Source organism: Capsaspora owczarzaki, assembly GCF_000151315.2.
Source record: "Capsaspora owczarzaki ATCC 30864 unplaced genomic scaffold supercont2.5, whole genome shotgun sequence".
Lineage (NCBI taxonomy): Eukaryota > Filasterea > Ministeriida > Capsasporidae > Capsaspora > Capsaspora owczarzaki.
This window is the reverse complement of record NW_011887296.1, coordinates 556927-575287: the sequence shown is the minus strand read 5'-3', so window position 1 is coordinate 575287 and position 18361 is coordinate 556927. Positions and strand designations below refer to the sequence as shown.

General features: G+C 53.8%; 7 protein-coding genes across 8 annotated transcripts; 4 read left to right on the top strand and 3 right to left on the bottom strand.

Moving 5' to 3' along the window:
- Window positions 1-28: 28 nt before the first annotated feature.
- Window positions 29-1211, top strand: CAOG_03615 (Ssu72 protein; the record flags this gene model as incomplete). Its single annotated transcript, XM_004363286.1, has 3 exons — window positions 29-102; window positions 213-245; window positions 707-1211. The coding sequence occupies 3 exons, from the start codon at window positions 29-31 to the stop codon at window positions 1209-1211; spliced, it is 612 nt and encodes a 203-aa protein (XP_004363343.1).
- A 138-nt stretch (window positions 1212-1349) lies between these two features.
- Window positions 1350-3917, bottom strand: CAOG_03614 (isovaleryl-CoA dehydrogenase). Its single transcript, XM_004363285.2, has 10 exons — window positions 3698-3917; window positions 3183-3494; window positions 2959-3052; window positions 2709-2839; window positions 2479-2575; window positions 2302-2395; window positions 2134-2215; window positions 1949-2053; window positions 1750-1822; window positions 1350-1625 (listed from the first exon to the last, which is right to left on the bottom strand). Exons 1-10 carry the CDS (start codon window positions 3848-3850, stop codon window positions 1483-1485), a joined length of 1284 nt encoding a protein of 427 aa, XP_004363342.1. The 5' UTR covers window positions 3851-3917; the 3' UTR covers window positions 1350-1482.
- A 124-nt stretch (window positions 3918-4041) lies between these two features.
- Window positions 4042-5486, top strand: CAOG_03613 (hypothetical protein). Its single transcript, XM_004363284.2, has one exon. The coding sequence runs from the start codon at window positions 4155-4157 to the stop codon at window positions 5385-5387; it is 1233 nt and encodes a 410-aa protein (XP_004363341.1). The 5' UTR covers window positions 4042-4154; the 3' UTR covers window positions 5388-5486.
- CAOG_03612 (hypothetical protein) lies at window positions 5458-6502 on the bottom strand. The gene is made up of 2 exons (XM_004363283.2): window positions 6335-6502; window positions 5458-5723 (listed from the first exon to the last, which is right to left on the bottom strand). The coding sequence occupies exons 1-2, from the start codon at window positions 6482-6484 to the stop codon at window positions 5634-5636; spliced, it is 240 nt and encodes a 79-aa protein (XP_004363340.1). The 5' UTR covers window positions 6485-6502; the 3' UTR covers window positions 5458-5633.
- A 410-nt stretch (window positions 6503-6912) lies between these two features.
- CAOG_03611 (hypothetical protein) lies at window positions 6913-13156 on the top strand. Its single transcript, XM_004363282.2, has 9 exons — window positions 6913-9626; window positions 9763-9876; window positions 10027-10176; window positions 10270-10371; window positions 10456-10776; window positions 10856-10939; window positions 11027-11108; window positions 11211-11303; window positions 11400-13156. The coding sequence occupies exons 1-9, from the start codon at window positions 6973-6975 to the stop codon at window positions 13050-13052; spliced, it is 5253 nt and encodes a 1750-aa protein (XP_004363339.1). The 5' UTR covers window positions 6913-6972; the 3' UTR covers window positions 13053-13156.
- Window positions 13157-13196: 40 nt separating this feature from the next.
- Window positions 13197-14233, top strand: CAOG_03610 (hypothetical protein). Its single transcript, XM_004363281.2, has 2 exons — window positions 13197-13313; window positions 13946-14233. The coding sequence occupies exons 1-2, from the start codon at window positions 13215-13217 to the stop codon at window positions 14105-14107; spliced, it is 261 nt and encodes an 86-aa protein (XP_004363338.1). The 5' UTR covers window positions 13197-13214; the 3' UTR covers window positions 14108-14233.
- CAOG_03609 lies at window positions 14002-15905 on the bottom strand. Of its 2 annotated transcripts, none has more exons than XM_011272015.1 (5): window positions 15624-15905; window positions 15355-15513; window positions 15089-15224; window positions 14897-14991; window positions 14002-14810 (listed from the first exon to the last, which is right to left on the bottom strand). In XM_011272015.1, exons 2-5 carry the CDS (start codon window positions 15418-15420, stop codon window positions 14283-14285), a joined length of 825 nt encoding a protein of 274 aa, XP_011270317.1. In that variant the 5' UTR covers window positions 15421-15513; window positions 15624-15905; the 3' UTR covers window positions 14002-14282. The 2 variants fall into 2 exon arrangements, with proteins under 2 accessions (XP_011270317.1, XP_004363337.2); XM_004363280.2 differs by having other exon boundaries at window positions 15355-15426.
- Window positions 15906-18361: the final 2456 nt, after the last annotated feature.

Here is an 18361-nt window from a genome sequence, read left to right as displayed (position 1 = left end):
TACCACTAACAAATCTTGCCCTCAGCGAATGGGTCGAGTCAAGTACGCAGTGATCTGCTCCAGCAACCAGAACCGAAGCATGGAAGCCCATGCGCTTCTCAGGTTGGTCGTGATATTTTTTTTTTTTTTTTTTTTTTTTGTTTTTTTTTTTTTTTTTTTTTTTTTTTTTTTTTTTTTTTTTTGGTGTTTCGTGCTTGCTGTGGGAACAACAGCCACAAGACCACGTTGCGGTTGCTCTACCGCCGGTGCCGCTGCGTGAGGTGGTAGCTTGCTTGATTCTGCTGCCTCGGTCCAGCGGCGGAGCGCATCGAGTGCGGCGTTGTGGAGCAATGGGCGCAACACCAAGGCCCGGCTCCAAGCCGCAACAGCCTGAGCAACCAGCATGAATAGTCCAGTTGGGCCATCAGTCCATTCCCGTCCATCGGTTTATGGGGCTTCATTTGGTGTGATTGGCGCTTGTGACGAGATCACGCAGTGGCCCTGTTTTGGTTGCTCCGTTTCGGTCACACCGGCAACCTTTTTTTTTTTTTTTTTTTTTTTTTTCCGTTTTTCCAGCTGTTTCTATTGACTCTGGCTGGAAGCTGATCTGACACTCAAAACGATCTTGATTCTCATGTCTGAGCGAAATTCGCATATTCTGACTTTCTTTTTTTGTTTTGTTTTGTTTCGCTGTTGTTGTTTTGTCTTGTTGTTGTTGTCGCTGCAGCAAAAAGGGATTTGACGTCTGCTCGTACGGATCAGGCAACAATGTCAAGCTGCCAGGACCTACACCCGACCAGCCAAACGTCTATGAATTCAACACACCATACAACGACATTTATGCCGAACTGGCATCCAAAGATAACGCATTCTACACGGGAAATGGAATTCTGTCCATGCTCGACCGGAATAGGAAGATCAAGACAGCACCAGAACGGTTTGCGGACGCCAAGCCGCTGTTTGATGTCATTATTACCTGCGAGGAGCGTGTTTTCGATCAAGTGCTTGAGGTGCTCGAGGCGCGCGACAGCCGGACCTTTCGACCAGTTCACATTATCAACATTGACATCAAGGATAACCACGAAGAGGCGACGGTTGGTGCCGCGCTCATCTTCAAAATGTGCCAAGCATTCGACCAAGCCGACGATCTCGAGGTCAAGATTGAGGAGGTTCTTGACGAGTTTCAGCGCAAACACGCAAGAACGCTTCTTCACTCCATTGCATTCTACTAACAGGATTTTTAAAAAACAAACCCACAAAGAGCGAACTGAGATTCTGTTTTGTCAAAGAGTTGATTCATGAGAGCGAGCTAGTATTTTGAGAATTATTACTGTTTCCGTTCTTGCCGACTTGTGAATGAAATGGGACGATTGGTTTTGTGTCGAAAAGTATATTTTGGTTTATCAACATCCATGGTAGTTGTCACGCACATTGATGATGATGTTGTTGTTAGCATTGGGAGGGGGGGGGGAAGGGCGCCTCAAATTGTGCTTGCTGGCGCTTTTACTTCTTGTCGCGGAAGAGCGAGTTGAAATGGCGGCCAATGACAAGGCGACGGACCTCAGACGTGCCAGCGCCAATTTCGTACAGCTTGGCGTCGCGAACAAGACGGCCAGTGTCGTACTCGTTGATGTAACCGTTGCCACCTGCGCCACACCAGAGGGCAGAAAAAAAAACGAAAAATAAAACAAAAACATGAAAGGGGGAGAAACGGCAAGTCAGCTCAGACGGGTCCCATCGTTGCCGCTGCAGAAGAGATTGAAAACTCACCAAGGGTCTGGAGGGCCTCGAGGCACACTTGAGTGGCATTCTCAGCGCACAAGAGGATGACAGCAGCGCAATCCTACCAAAAAAGAAAAAAGAAAGAAAACAAAGAAAACAAACAAAGAGATATTCGGGTTGGCGTTCGCGTTCAACGAAAAAGGGCATAACTGGCACACCAATTGCTGTTTGTGTTGAGCTCATTCACCTTGCCGTCAATCTCGCCACGGTCGGCAGCGCGAGCAGCGGCGTACAGGAACGAGCGCGACGACGCGAGCTTGGTGTACATGTCAGCAAGCTTGCCTTGCATGAGCTGGAATATTTCATGGAGAGGTGAGAATGCAGTGCTAGCACAAGGTTTGGAACACAGCTCCACAGGTCATTGCCACTCACCTGGAACTCGCCAATCTTCTGGCCGAATTGCTTGCGAGTGTGGGCGTAGGGGATGGCAATGTCCAGGGCGGCTTGCATCAGACTGTGACCGACAGCGCAACACCACGACGATTCTCAGCGCGACAAAGAAGAGATACGCAGCGATTTTCAAGGGAATTCACCCCTTACCCAGTGGAGCCGCCAGCCAAAACAAGACGCTCGTAATCGAGGCCGCTCATCAGCACGTAGACGCCCTTGCCAACGCCACCCATGACATTTTCGGCTACAAAACCCAACGTTTTCACGAGCGACTTGATGAGTCAGTGACCTGCTGCCGTGCCGCCAAAAACGAAACCGAAAACCTACCGGGGATTTCGCAGTCCTCAAAGATTAACTCGCAAGTGTTGGATCCACGCATGCCAAACTTGTCAAGCTTGGGGCCAGTGGTAAAGCCCTTGAAGCCCTGTGGAAGCAGAGACCAGAGGAGCACGATGGAGCGGTGAGCGATGAAAAAAAAAAAACAAAACAAAAAAAAAAAACAAATGCAACAACTGCGGCTAAACTGTCTCAAATCGTCATCCGATTCAGTCACGCACCTTTTCAACAAGGAAGGCAGTGACACCCTTGGATCCACCGCGAACGTCGGTCTTGGCGTAGACGACAAGGACATCAGCGTCGGGGCCATTAGTAATCCAGAACTTGTTGCCGTTGAGGACGTACTTGTCGCCTGTCCGGTCGCGATTGACGATTCAGAAAGGACAGAGGATTGTGCGATAGTTGTTGGTCTCGAAGATGTACAAGCAGCGTTGCAAGCAAGTACAGACGCACTATAGCAGCAAAACGTACCCTTCTTTTCAGCGCGAAGCTGCATCGAGACGACATCCGAGCCAGATCCGGGCTCCGACATGGCAAGCGCGCCAACAAACTCACCGCTGATGAGCTGCAGCACGATTATCAATCAGAGGGGAGGGAAGGGGCGGGGGAGGGGGACAGAGAGAGCAAAACCTCTCAAAGCCGTGAGAAACGAGAGCGAACAAACACAACGCGACAGCTCGTCACAAATCGCTCACCTTGGGCAGGTACTTTTGCTTCTGGGCTTCAGTGCCGTTGCGCACAATCTGGTTGACGCAGAGGTTGGAGTGCGCACCGTACGAGAGCGCGATCGCACCGCTTGCGCGGGACATTTCCTCCATGATGAGGACGTGCTCAAAGTAGCCCAGACCGGCGCCGCCGTACTTTTCGGGCGCAGTGACACCCAGGAAGCCCATCGAGCCACACTTCTTCCAGAAGTCGCGGAGGCCCGGGAAGTTGTTGTTCTTGTCGATCGCGGCAGCATGCGGCGCGAGGTTGTCCTGGGCGAACTTTTCAGCGACCTGTTGCAGCTACTCCATCGCCAACCCAGTCATCATGGTCATCATCAGCATCATGATTGTTACAACAATGCAATGCATATACGAGAGATCGTTTCAGTGAGTGCGACCCCATCGAGGCCAGAGGGTCAGGATCAATCCCAGTGAGTCGCCTTGTACGTGACTTTGTTGGGAGCTCGCATTGCAGCAGCTGAGAGGGGGGTTTGCTGTCTTACCTGCTTCTGATCGTCGGTAAAGCCGTTGAGTGACGATGTCAGCGTCATGATGCCGCGACGGGCAGGCACTGCGGATGATGCAGGCACAGCGGCAGCAGCGGCAGCAGCAGCGACGGCAGCGCGGCGAAGAATGGCGCTCGAGGCGGCAAGCATGTTTGGAAATGGAGGGGTGGATGGAAGAAGACTGAGAGATGGTGAGAGATGGGATTGAGATACTGAGAGATTGAGATGGGGATTGAGATGGGGATTGAGATTGAGACGGGGATGGACAAAGAGATTCAAAGATCAACGCGCGCTCAGCACGTTCGAGGAGACAAAACTCAGTCTCAGTCTCAGTCGCAGTCTCAGTCTCACGTCTCACGTCTCGCAGTCTCAGTCTCACGTCTCACGTCTCGCGTCTCAGTCTCTCAGTCTCACTCTTCTCTTTTCTCATCACCGTTTCTCAGACGTCGTGCTGATGGTCCGAATCATCGTCCCTGCGTTTCTGCGCAACCCGGTTACGACGTTCGCGGTCGGATGCGGCATCGGCCTGTATGGCTACGTGAACGCGTCGGCCGTCAACCTGCAACTCAACCCGCTCTATCCGAGCGAGGACGACGCGACGCTGCCGACGTTCGCCACAGAGTACGAGGTGATTGAGCGCGTCCGGCGCATTGCCAAGCTGCTCGGCTACACGGACCAAGAGGCGCGGTCAGTCCGCGTCAGAGTCCACGAAGCCATCTATGCAGAGTCGCAGGGCTCGCTGTCGTCGCGGCCGGGTCCGTTCGTCGTGCTGCCAGACGCGATGGCCGCCGCGATCAAGCGTCACTACAAGGCGGGATCAAGATTCGTCCCGAGCGACGACACGAATGCGTCGACATCAAGAATGGCGTCATCATCATCATTGTCGTCGTTCGGATCTGGTGATGCCTCAGTGCCGCGCGAGGGCGAGGGTGAGGATGGTCTGCCAAAATCCGCCTCAACGAGCGACCATTCGGGCAAGGCAACCGGGGAAGCAATACTGTCCCGTCGCCCTCCGCCGCAGCGGCGAGTGACATCGCAGAACTCCATCTTGCATCCCGTCTTGAAGGACGCGCTCACATTCTACGACGACATGCCGATCGAGGCGGTTGACTTTGTCATTGCGCACGAGCTCTCGCACATTCAGCACGCGCACGGCTTTTGGGCAATCGCACGCGCAAATGTGCTTGCAGTGACGTTCTGTGGTCTGTCTGCCTTCCTGGCACGCCGCGGCATACTCGCGCGCCGCGGCAGACTTGTGCGAACGGTGGCAAGCAGCTTGCTCGCCGTCATTCCAGTCACGAGCATGCACGCGTTGTCGAGCCAGTTTGTCGAGCTACAAGCAGACCGTCGTGCAGCTGCCTTGGGATGTGACTTTGTCGATGGTGCTTTTGCGCGCTTTGCTGCATCGCGGGCATTCAACAAGTTCCTGTTCGACAACTACACGACAGAATTCCCGCAAGACTACGTGCCCCTCCATCTCCGTGACACGCCCGCCGCCGCTGCAGAGTACCTTAGTAAACGAAAGAGTATCTCGTGGCCGCCGCCCGTGGGTATTCCGCGTGAGTGGGTCGTGCTTGGCGTCACGCCCGATGGCGATCGTGCTAGTTTCTCGCATCCAATGTTTGAGGAGCGAGAAACGGCGATTCGTCAAGTCGCTGCTCAGCTCGGATGTGACCGTGCCCTGTAGTTGCTGCCATGCTTTGTTGGACAAGCCATAGATTGAGCCTCAACAACAACGTTGAACAAAGACAAGGAAGGAAGGAAGGAAGGATTATTTGCAATGTATTTTTTGATATTTTTTTTTTCTCTGTTGACACCACACGCGTCATTTTCAGGCAAAAGCAACACTGGTTGGTTGAAATTTTGCTTGTTTTGTTGCACACAGGAACGGGCCCCCAGCAGCAGCGGCACTTCAATCAGAATCAATCAGAAATCAGTGTGCTGGCGGAGCTGCAGCAGCATGAGTTGGTGGATTGGCGGCTTGCTTCTTGCGCTCGGCCTCGATGGCACGATCACGGCGACCCTACACACACACACAAAAAAAAACAAGCACACACACACACACATTCATGAGAATTCATATGCAAGAGTCAATGACCCGATGGTCTAAGGCATTGGATTGAAGGAGGTCAATGGAAGCGGATCACAGTTCTCCCTTCGTCCTCCATCCGCGCCGCGCACCGTGCTCATCCAAGTCCGGCAATCCCCCATGCACAACAAAGCACTCGCCACCACCTCCCCCCCCACTCATGCAGTCCATCGGGCTGTCCGAGCTCACAAGGACGGCCACAACGGCTTTTCCATTGAGCCTTCTATCGCCGTGGTCGGATCACCCCTTCCCCGGCTTCCCCCACAGCACAAACAGTGCCCGAGTTCACTTCGTTGGCTGACTCGTGGTCCTGCATCCATCCAGAAGTGTTCGTTCTCTGCCACCCTGCTTCACTCAATGCAAACACATACGAAAAGAAACGAAAAAGCAAAACTTTTTTTTTTTTTTTTTTTTTTCCATGCGCTTTTCTATTGCTTTTGCATTGAGCTTTTTTTTTTTTTTTTTTTTTTTTTTTTTTTTTTTTTTTTTTTTTTTGCCCTTTGTGATTTGTGATGTCCCCGCTTTTTTCGTGTCGCATCACTCACCTGCTTGACGTGGTGCAGACACTCGAGGTAGTCCTCGGTCTGGGCAGCGCACTGCATCGGCTGGGTGGCGTCGCGCGCGCAGTCGACAAAGTCGCTCCACAATGGAAAGCAGCGTCCTCGGCCGCCAAACGCGCCAAAGCCAGAAGCCATTTTTCTAAGAGATGGGGGATTTTGAAGAGTGGAAATTCGGGAAGACGAATCAAACAAATACAATCAAATGGGTTGAGATCTCAAGGCGCAAAGAAGGCTCAGAAAAGGTCGACCACACACACACACAAACAAGCTTTCATTCATTCATTCATTCATGCATCGTACTGTAGAGAGATATCTAGATCTAGCAGAGGTTGGAGAATTGTCATTCTAGCACAACATGAAGTGATGCACTCCAAGCCACCCATGCCAGCCCTAGAGTACAAAGTGGACCGGCACCGAGTCAGTCCGGATTGCTTTCAACTGTTTGCCATCCAGACAAGCAGGCTGAATACTCTTCAGCGCGTTACATGCCAGTGACTGACATTCGCCACCATTTTTAAAAAACGTCAATCTCGGTTGCTCAGAAGGAGCTCAGTTCTTGTTCCAGTCGTGTGCTTGGTTTCAAGCGAGCAAAACTCGCAAACACAAGCACATTCGAACGCGACATGCCAGACACGGTGCATGTTGTGGACGAGGACGATGACGACGAGCAAGCCACCAGCAAGCAGCGGCGGCAGCAGGAGGACGAGGAGCAGGAGCAGGAGCAGGAGCAGGAGCAGGAACAGGAGCAGGACGAGCGCGTTGAGGACAGCCAGCAGGACCACGACGACGACTACCGATGGACGAGCATGACGACGACGGCGACGACGACGCGAATGGAACCAAGCCTGACAAGCAAGCAAGACAAGACCGCAACGACAACACGACGGAAGCAGTTCACAGCACCGGGCGACGGCGACGACGAGGACTACGACCACAGCAACGCTGAAGCGCAAGTTGCAAGAACACCGTCGAGAGCATTGTCCTCATCATCACCATCATTGATGCGCGTCGGTATGACCAGCGCACTGAATCCGGACTACTCAGAACGACTGCCTAATGCTGCGGGTTTGGGCGGTCGCAAGAACTTGTCGCTGGAGCGAAGACAAGTTCCCGCCAGTGTCGCTGCCACGATCACCACGAGTGCCGGCCACAGTGGTGGTGGTGATGGTAGCATTAGGACTACACCAGTGCTAAGCGAGCAGACAGAATCCACAGTCTCGCAGTCGCTCAGTGGTCGACGTGCCGTCCGAGCCGCTCGAGCACCTGCCAATCTATCGCAAGATCGTGCCGACACTGATGACAGACATGCCACCCGGAGCACCCAAGAACAACGACGCCACCGACGACAAGAAGACTTGCAACAGCAACAACGAGAAGAAGACTTGGAAGAAGAACAAGGCATCGACAGAGCACCCATCACCGCAAACCATCACTCAAACCATCACGGGAACGGCGACGATTCGGCGCACGGAGACGTGCTTGTTGTGCAAGACTCGGAGCCAATCGATTCCGCATTTCTAGTCACGCGCGACCGTCCCCCCGACTTGCAACAGTCCGAGCTCGGAGCCGAGCCCGCATTGACACTTCCGGAACCCAGACCTTCACACCCAGTACGTGGCTTTTCGAGTTTGCCGAATCACACAATAATAGGTTCAGGGCTCGCACGAGTCAAGCCAAAGACTGCGCAACCACCACGTCAAAGAGCCGCAGACCCCGACCAATTGCGACACGACGAAGCGGCGGCACAGTGGGACCAGCACGTTGCACCGTCCCACTCTCTCAACGAATCCATGATTGTTCTCGATGACGATGCCGGCCACCACGACCTCGGGGTCCTCGAAGCCAAGCAGGACTCGTCCGGGCAGCGCCGAGTGTCGCCAGCTGCCAAAGACCCGAGGCAATCGTCGTCCTTGAGCAAGTCACAGGACGGCCTTCCTGCCAGCGCCCAGCTGTTTTATCTGAAATCCCCCACTGCAGCAGCTGCAACCTCATCGAGCGGCTCCAAACATCCGGGTCGGAACTCCAGAGCGAGTGCCTCGCCAACATCATCGGCCGCCAGAAAATCATCTCGGAGTCCGGCATCGCCCATGCTCCGGATGAGCGACGAAACACTGGACGATGACGATGACGATGCCGACGACAAAATGTCTTCGCACGCAAACCGGCGCCCCGGCAAGCGGATGACGCAAGCGGCAGAGTCGACACGGACCGTCGTCACACGCGGCACACGGCAAAGTAACATCAAAGACAGTTTTGCTGCGGCGAAACCACTCCATGGTGGCTCGAGTGCCCAGGTCAGCGAGGGCGATAACGATGACAATGCATTCCAATCCCAGCAAGGAGGATTGAAGCGACGCCGCTCGCTACCGTACGACCCGGACTCGCACCGGACCAAAAAGAGCCACTTGGACTCGCTGGAGAGCATTCCCGCGGACACTGCCGCCATTGAGCTGCCTGACGGCAAGACAATCACTGGAAGGGTTGTGTCAATCACGTTCGAAGCGTCGCGTCTCAGCCTCCTTCTCGTCCCAACCACCGCCCGCTCCGCCAGCACAGGCACTCCCATTGTTTGCGATGATGACGACTCGGCGCTCGACCAATCCCACATTGCCACGCAAGACACGGAGCCCCCGCTTTTCCAAGCGCAAACGTCAAACACTCGCGGCGGAGACCTCTTGCAGGTAGTGGTGCCGTTGGCTCAAATCACGGACTGGAAGTTTGAGCATCAAACCCGCAAGACCACCATTCATGTGCGCCCGAGCAAAGAGCCCAACCAAGAAACCGCTGCCTCGCGCTCGAGCAAAGTTCCCACCACGACGGATGATCCCGGCTCGGACTTTTCTGCCGATCTGTTCCCTCAAGTCAACGAAACTGTCGGCAAAGGGGCGCTTGCGCCGCGACGCACAGAGCCCTTGTTCTCTGTCGCCTCTGGTCAAGATAGTCTATGGGACAAGCAATTCAAGCACCCCTCCTCTGCTGCTGGCGTTCGCCCCGCCGCCGCCGCTGCTGCTGCTGCTCAAGAGGCCGAGCAGCAGTCGATACTCTCCGACGTTCGCATGATCATCCTGTGCAGTTCCACGTCGTACGATGTGCAGCTCGTTGAAAACACAATCAATCGTGGTCGCGCAGCCAAGGACGAAATTATCTGTTCTGGTGCCGGTACGAGCGCTGTTGGGCTCACATCACGCCGAACGCGGTCCAGTATTTCGTCCGGGAGTGACTTTTCCGCATTGTCTGGTATCGAGGTGGTCAAAGCCAGACCCAAGCTGCTCACTAGGTATGCGCACTCATGTTGCTCAATAATTGCGCAGGTTGTTGTACTTGTCAACAGCCAAGGGCGCTAACCGCTTGTGTGATTGATCGTTCGCTTTCTTTGTCTTGTTGCTTCGGTGGGTGATTCCTCTTTGACGCAGCGACGTCATCTACCGCCCATTAATCGGCGCTCCAATCACTGTTCGCAATGCCGATGCGATGCGACTGTACGAGGAAGAGTACTTGAACGATGTCATTCTGGACTTTTACATCAAGTAAGCATTCTTGCTCGATTCCTCGTTCCTGCGCTGCGTCGTTCGTTCGTTCGTTCGTTCGTTCGTTCGTTCGTTCGTTCGTTCGTTCGTTCGTTGTTGCTCCAGTCCCAGCTTTTGCTCACTCTGCTTCTTCTGGTTTTCGGTTTTCAGCTATTTCTTGACCGTCAAAGCATCGGACGCGCAGCGCAATCAATGCCACGTTTTCAGCACCTTCTTTTACAGTCGACTGACTGGAACTCATAGTAGCAGCGATCCCTTCTCCCGGGACCGCAACGGCACCAGCCCGACTGAGAAATCCAGGTTTGTTGATGTCTGAGCTTTCTCGGCGTGTCACCGCGCTGTTCATTGATTTTTTTTTTGCGTTGCCTACTCTTCGCCATCGACCCCATCCAGCTCGCAAGATCTCATGGACATCAAGTACCAACATGTTCGGACCTGGACGCGCAACGTCGATATTTTTTCCAAGGACTTTTTGTTCTTTCCCATCAACGCCAGGTATGCCCGATTCCTCTTTGAAATGCGCGAGGTTTGGTCTTTGTCCACAAGAACGCGCATGCTCACCTTTTGATTTCCCCACAGCCAACACTGGTACTTTATGGTCGTGTGCTACCCTGGAAAGTTTGCAGAGAGTTTCCTTGCCCAGTCAGAGTCGGATGCTGCCACAAGTCGCCCAGGCTCAACCGACTCTGGGCCACAACCGATGAATGGGGATAGTGCTGAGAGATCCGTCCACAAGTCGTCGTCGCCTGAGGAGCCGACAGAGCCAGCCGACCCTGCCGCCAGCCCCGTCCCCAGCGCCAGCAGCTTGGTTGTCGAGCCCGCCGACTCGCCAAGTGACGATACTCAGCTGTCCACTCCTTCCTTGCTTGAGCTGCCGTCCGAGGCGAACGCTCCTTCCAAGTACGTAGATTTAGCTCTGAATCATTTTTTCTTCTTTGTTGTTGTTGCTTATGTTTTGTTTTGTTCTTGGGCTGAACAGGTCCTCAACCACGATGCCTCAAATTATCATGTTTGATTCTTTAAACGGATCCTTTCGATCCCAAGTCTCCAGACAGTTGCTCGGGTAAGAAGATTCTCTTTTGCTTCCGTTGGTCTGAGGAAGCGTGGCGTTTCATTCTGTCTCCTTCTCTTCGCTCATTGCTGCACACAGCTATCTATCATCCGAGTGGAAAAACAAACGGGCCGAGCAGCCACCTGTCGATTTTCGTTCCATGAAAGGCAGCGTGGCCAAGGTGATTTTTTTATTTGTTTTATTGTTTTTTTAAACTATTTCACTCTATTTTCGCTGCGGGTCTGTGCTCAACCAATGTTTCGTTTTCACCTCGCTGCGATAGTGCCCCAAACAAACCAACTATTGCGACTGTGGCGTGTACTTGTTGGAGTTGATGGAGCGATTCATCATCGACCCGACCGCGGGGCTTCATTGCGTACGCGACTGCAGAACTGTTGCGAGCGTTGTTTGCGCTGATTATACTCCTTGGCTCATCTTTGTTGACATACTCTCCTTTGCGCCATTGTGGTAGAACGCAACCTGGTTCTCGCCCAGCGACATTTCCAACAAGCGAACAGCGATGCGCAATCTCGTCGCAAGCCTTGCGCAAGAGCAGCCTCCGACCAATTCTGATGTGGACGTTGAGGGTGACGGAGACAAGCACACTGATGGAGAGGATGACGATGTCATTGCGCATTCGGACGATCCAAGTGTGCACTTTGCCCAGACCATCACGCCAAGCGTCGTCGAGGTCCAGCCTTCAATACTGAGCTTGGGCACCCTGCCACCTAGCCTTAACTACGCGACATCTCCGAGCCACGATCGCATGGACGATTCGTCAATGGACGAGACTCAAGCTGCGGTAGTGGCCATGCATGTAGAATCACTTGCAGCAGAATCGCCATCGTCCGACCAGACCTCCTCCTCCTCCAATGCGCGTCGTGTTTCTGCGCCCTTTCACGCCCAATCTTCCAACAACAACGGCAACAACAACGGCAACAACAACAACAACAACAACAACAACAACGGACTCTTTAGCACCAGCGCTCATTTGGCTGCCTTGCGCCCTGACATTTCCGTGCCCGCGCGCCCATGCTCGCCTTTCGATAACATGCCCTCACTCGAGGCGTCCCAGCCGATGGACGATTACCCCGACGATCGTCTGTCACTGGCTGTCGATCAGCCACCCGAGGCTGCGACCAACGGGACTCTTGGACCCCACCTTCGCGGTGAATGGAATGGCTACCAGGTGGTTGTTTATCACTCACCCATGTCTGCGACCGTGCTGACTGACAAGAAATGGGTCGACCGAGAGATTAAGCTCATGAGCAATCACCTAAAGCACGAGCACATTGCGCCGCTTCTCGACCACGCGCTGGTGCCAACTGGCGGCATCAACTTGATCTACGAATGCCTGCCGAACGGGACGGTGCGCGACTGGCTGGATGGCAAGCACAAGGCTCGCCTCACCGGGCACCAGCGTCAGGACGTTATCGAAAGCGTCGCCCGCGCGATGCTCTACGCGCAAACAGCCAGCCGCAACCAGCCGATTTTCCATCTTCGACTCTCAACTGCGAGTGTGCTGCTGAATGCTGCGGGCGTTGCCAAAGTGACCAACTTTGGCTTTGTGCCCCCCTTTGCAGGAGCGTCCTCTGCGCAGTTATTGTGCTCTGCCGTCCGCGCCACATTGTGCCCCGCATATTTGAGTTTGGGCAAAGTCTCGCTCACGACGGACGTGCATTCGTTTGGCATGCTAATCCTTGAGATGTGGACTGCCCAATTGCCCAGCTTTGAGCTGAAGCGTCTGGACAGCGACGGCTTGGCCAGCCAGCTCGACCGAGAGGTTGAGTGGCAGGAGCGCATGCAACGCGTTGCGGAAGACGCATGCAACGTTGCGATTGAGTGTCTGCGCGACTCACCAGAGGAGCGTCCAGACTTTTCCACTGTTTTGCAGCGCTTGACCGAGAGGAGCACGGCCTCGGCTGCTGACAGCAAGGTGGTTCGCCGAGGCGAGTGTCTGTGGTGTGTCAAGCGAGCGCGGAGCGTGTCGCTTCTCCCATGTCGCCACGCTTGTGTGTGCGAACCGTGTGCTCAAGGATCCAAGGGACAGAAGCCCTGTCCTGTCTGCCGCACACCATGGCAGGCGTCGAGCCCGAGCCCGAGCCGTGTCATTGATCTCCATTGATTTTCGAGCCGTCCCACAACATTTCCTCCCTCGATTTATTTATTTTCTTGTACAACAGCTGAGCTTGCGTGTATGCTTTGTACCCCATGTGCAATGCCCATCCCTATTTATTTTTTATTCTCGACACACGCACAGTCTTCTTTTCTTCACTAAGAGCACACAATGGAGCAGCAGATTTCCAGCATTCCCGGCTACGATACGGACAAGGAGCTCCAGCAGTTTGTCGAGATTGAGCAGCAAAAAGCTCGCTTCCACGCACAAGTACGGGGGGTCTTTTTTGCCCATCCATCTGAGCATGAGCGGTGACTGAGTGGAACATTGAGAGAGAGAGAGAGAGAGAGAGAGAGCAGACAGGACGAGATCCGATCCGATTCGGCAGTGACAATTCTAGCACATGCTGTTTACGCAGTGTTTACATTCATGGTACCGAGCGAGAGAGCGAGACAGAGGAAGAGGCAGAGGGGAAGCAGGTGGACGGACGAGCGAGGCGTTTTTGGGCTGCGAGACGCATGGCTTTGAGCTGAGCGCGCCGTCGAGCGTCCCTCGCCTACCCCTGAGCTCGGAGGCAACACCTCAATTGCATCGGCAGTCAAGCCGAAAGCACACGCAACAAGCAAGCCCAACAAGAACGAGGGGCGATCGTTGCTTGGTGAGCGGAGCAAGTGCTGAACTGCCAAGACCGACAAAAGCAGCGCAATGCACGGGGCAGCCAAACCGTCAACTCGCACAACCCGCGACGGTTTGAAGCCGAAGTCACACCAGAAATAGTATCATCACAGATTACTGTGCAATTTACAGTTCCAACCACAAAAAAAAAAAAAAAAAAAGTCTCCCTGTGAAAACCCGATTCCCATCTTCACTCAACGGATATGGTTACAAACTTGGCTGAATAGGTTCACAAATTTACGGAAATGTGCTGGGACAAGTGCATCGACAAGCCAGGCAACCGCCTCGAGGCCAAGGAGGAGGCTTGCTTGACCCAGTGTGTGGAGCGCTTTTTGGACTCGACCCACTTCATTGTCAACCGTCTCGACGAGATCCGAAAGCAGCAGTAACAAAACAAAAAAGTCACCTCACGCGCGCAGTTGTATCATCCAGCTAGTGGTGTATGTTGTTGTTGTTGTGGAATTGTCGTATGTTTTGTTTCATCAATGAATCTCCATAAAAAAAAAAACCAAGAACGCAAAAAAGGCATCGTGTTGTCTCGTGGAGCGACGACAAATCGTCCTTCTACGGGAGCAAACGAAGAGTCAGCTCGTATGCCAAGAAGCCCGCCGCGTTTGCAGGGAAGGCGCGGACCATGGTCGGGCCAATGCCGCGGATGAGCGCGCCGTGTCCATACTGCGCGACCAACTGCTTGTAGCAGTCGAACGTGTTCTTGTACATGCGCGGATAGGTATCTGGCTGCGTCTGGATGGCCGTCTTGACCACATCAAACGGATAGGTGGACAGGTGGTACAGGGAGCCAGCCGTGCCGCCTGCAACAATGACGGCCAAGGGCCCGCCAGCGTGCTCGCCACCGTCCGGCTCTGCGTCGTCGCCACGCTTGGCATCGCCCAGCATCAAATGCTTTAGGCTTTCGTACGAGGCAAAGAACACGGCGTAACCGGGCACATCACGCATGAGGGTCGGACCAAAGCCAAGATACAATCCGCGCAACCCGTGGGACGAAACAATGTGCCGAGCGAGCTTGAAGGCGCTGCCGCCGCCTCCATGAGCATGTCCATGGCCGCCGTCGCCGTGCCCCATGCCTTCGATCTGGGTTGAGGGGTTGTTGCTTCATTTTGAGCAAGCCGCAACGCGAAGAACTCGACAGAGCGCCGCAGTGTTGAGACGACACCTACCTGCAGCCGGTTTTTGACGACATCAATGGGGCACGTAAGGAATGCTTGCGCCAAGCCACCACCAGCACCTGCGATGGCGTTGTGCACGTTCAATTCTGCAGGGACAGATTCAACGTTGGAAAATGCAACGCATGTTATGAGAAGCCCCAAAGCACGACAATCTCCCAGCAGCAAAAAGAAATTACAACATACGCAAGAAGCTATGTTCGTGGATGACGGGGTGAGTGTGCAGTTGAGCGAGAACCGCCGAGTAGCTGCCAAACAGTGCTGACGTGACGAATGCGGATGCGGCCAGCGGCGGACCCAGACCTTTGAAAATTCCTGTGACCTGCGTGGTTTCCGATGGTTGCGATATTCCACACCCAACGAGACAAGACAAATGTCGTCCAGTGTTCCAAAAGCGTCAGAATAATCGAACAAATTTACAGTCGGACACGAAAAAACAAAACCCAACATACACCGTTCTGAGCAATGACTTCGCGGAATACAGTCAGCGCTGAGACTGGCTTTGTGTGCACTTGCATTCGAGTCTAGGAGAGTGGGGCAATGTACGGACGTCAGTCAGTATCGCTCAAGTTACGTTACGTTTCGTTCGGCAGTCTTGGCGGTTTGGCAAGCTTTGTTGTTGAATCATGCGAACAGCAGCAACAACAACAACAACGACAACCTCCACTTCAATTGCAAGAAGCATCATCGATGGAACATCCAGCTCTTCAGAGACACTTGCCTTGACGAGGTCGAGCGGGTAGCCCATGACTTCCTCGCTCAGACCGGCGATCGTGCCGGCAATCGTCTTGGTGCCCAGCGACGCAACCACCCGCGAGACGGTGCGCACAACGCCAGCCACTGCGCCAGAGAAGAACTGCTCAGAGTCGCTCGGGTCTGCTGCTGCAGTCGCTGCTACGGGCGATCCGGGCGTCGGATGCAATGCCGGTGGCAACGTGGACCCGGACATGTGTGTGTGAACTGTGTTGGATGGAGAAATTTGATGACTGAGGGTGTCTTGTCGTCTTCTGAGTTTTATTGCGCAAGTTCGGAATGGTCGAAATTGGGAGGGTGGACGAGTTGTAGATCTACTGTACTGTAGGAGTGCGGATGAATTTGCAAATTTGTGCAGATTCTGAACGAATATGCTTTTGACGAAAGATTGACAACCCTGGAAAGCAATCAGCTCCGGCGAACAACAACCCAGGAAGCTATTGGTGAGACAAATGCCAGATATGAATTGAACAGGACTTGTACAAAGAGCATTGTGATGAACGAGGGGTGACTGCCATTTCGTACTGCCAACGGACCTGCCAAGACCCAAACCCCGTCCTCCAACACGTACAAGCCAAAACGGGTCTCGACGAAGTGGAGGAGGCCTCCAGCTATCATTCATGTGTGTTTTGTAAAGCGGCGGTTTGTCCTAGATCTACAGGACCAAATGCAGCACTGTTGTCAACATTTTATCCCCTCCCCCGCGATGAGCAAGGACACTTGAGCTGTACAATCGCGACTATGACGTAAAGAGGGTGCTTTGAATCGAGGCAAAGTGGCCTATCTATCTATAGCCGGGTAGTGGATGATGGGAGAGGGTGTTGACAATTGTGCTCGCGATTGCCGCTGTGCGATCTCTCGCCTGCTCCTTGCTGGGGAGGATTTTCCCCCAATGGACTCGGCGAGTGTACGAACATACCCCGACCCATTTATCTCCAGCTCATCCGATCCAGAACGCAGCGGAGGCGTTTGACTCACTCTTGGTTTGTTGTCGTCGACGCTCGTTGCCAACGCCATTCTCTCCTGTCTGCTGATTCGAAATCAGCAAGAGCTAGAGCGGTTGCGTCGCTCGGCACTATAGACAGTTCAAACAGTCGCTGTGATTCAGGAGGCACTGGCTGCACTCCCAGTGGCAGGTAAAAACAATGAACACGGGGGGAACAGCCAAAACAATCCACATCACACAACAAACGAAAAGGAAAGCGTGAGAGATTTGGCCTCTCTGCCCCCGCAAGATCGCCCTTTGCCGTCATCACACTTTGATCCACTTGCTATGACTTCCCCCCCCCACCTCCCCCGCCCGTGAGAGTAGAGGCAGAAGAGCGCAGGTCGCTGGGTGTCGATCGGGCGAATCATATCGTTGCGGTCAAACAGCTATGGATCTGTTTCCGTCCAGCAAACAGTCAGGCACCAGCCCATTGCTGGATGAGCCCACGACCGTGCCTCGCACACGATGTGAGATGTCGCTGCTGGATGCGAAGGGTGCAACCACAAAGAAACGCGCGGTGGTGGCGTGGATGCGTCATTCTGCTGTGGCGGTTGGTGACTCAGATCCTGAGTTGCCGTTGACAGCACGATTTACACCGCCAGGCTGATGCCTCACGCCCTCTCCATGGCGCAGACACCCCTCGCACAAATACAACACGATCGCGCAAATGAGGGGGTTGCTGGTGCAGGCTGCTCCTATCTTCGTCTTGTGCTGCTGAAGTATTGGGGGGAGGGAATCCGACGATCTGTTGTGGTTGTTGTTCGTCATCAACCTGTCCAGCCTCGCCCTCGCGTCAGCCACAACTGAGCACAGTTGCTGTGTACTATGCTGCTAGTACTCTTATGCTTCTCGTTTGTGGTCTTACGTGCGTGCGAGGCGCGATGATCTCAAAGGGAGTGGGGCGCGCCGCTCGTTGAGAGGGAAAGGGGTCAAAAATGACGCTGCACGCGCAAATCCGGTTCCAAAAATGTTTACGTTATCACGGTCGACTCCATTTGCACTGCGACGACCACGAGGCACAGAAGAAATGAAAGTGCAAGCCATGACCACAAAAAAAAGGGGGCATGCGGGCTCCAGGGTCTGGGAGAGCGCTGTGAGTGATTGCGCAAACGTGAGGAGGTGCGAATTTTGCGGTTGAGATCCACCCAGCAACAGCGATGGATTAGGTCAAACAACAAACATCACGCTTGCTGTAAGCGTGGGAAGGGCGGCTCGCGTTAGCAACAACAACTAAATGCGAATGCAAAAGACAAGATCAAAAAGAAGAACGAATGAGGAGTAGCTGGGTGCAAGTACGACTCATGACGGCGAAGAAGACAGCTGGGTCAAAAAGCGAGGTCAAACGTCGTGTTTGCACAACAACCAAGAGCAGTACTTCTGGGGCTGACACGAAACCACCCACCTCCACAAAAGCCATCACTGCTTGCATCAATAAGGAGAACGTTTGTTGGGAACCGATGGGAAGAAAGCGGAGGCGACAGTGGAAAAACACACAACACACAAAAAAAAGGGCGCAGTCGTTTGGATTCATAGCCCAGGGCGTGCTGCCATCTCCTGTTCACGAGATCATCCATCGTAAGCGCTCTCACAGATGCACGCATGCATCCCCACAGATGCAGTGCTGGGAGCGGGGGTTTGGGAGGTGCTGGTGGTGCTCCACAGGTGAGAGTGCGGCAGTTATTGAGTTTTTTGCTCCTCCGCATCATGTATGCGAGCTT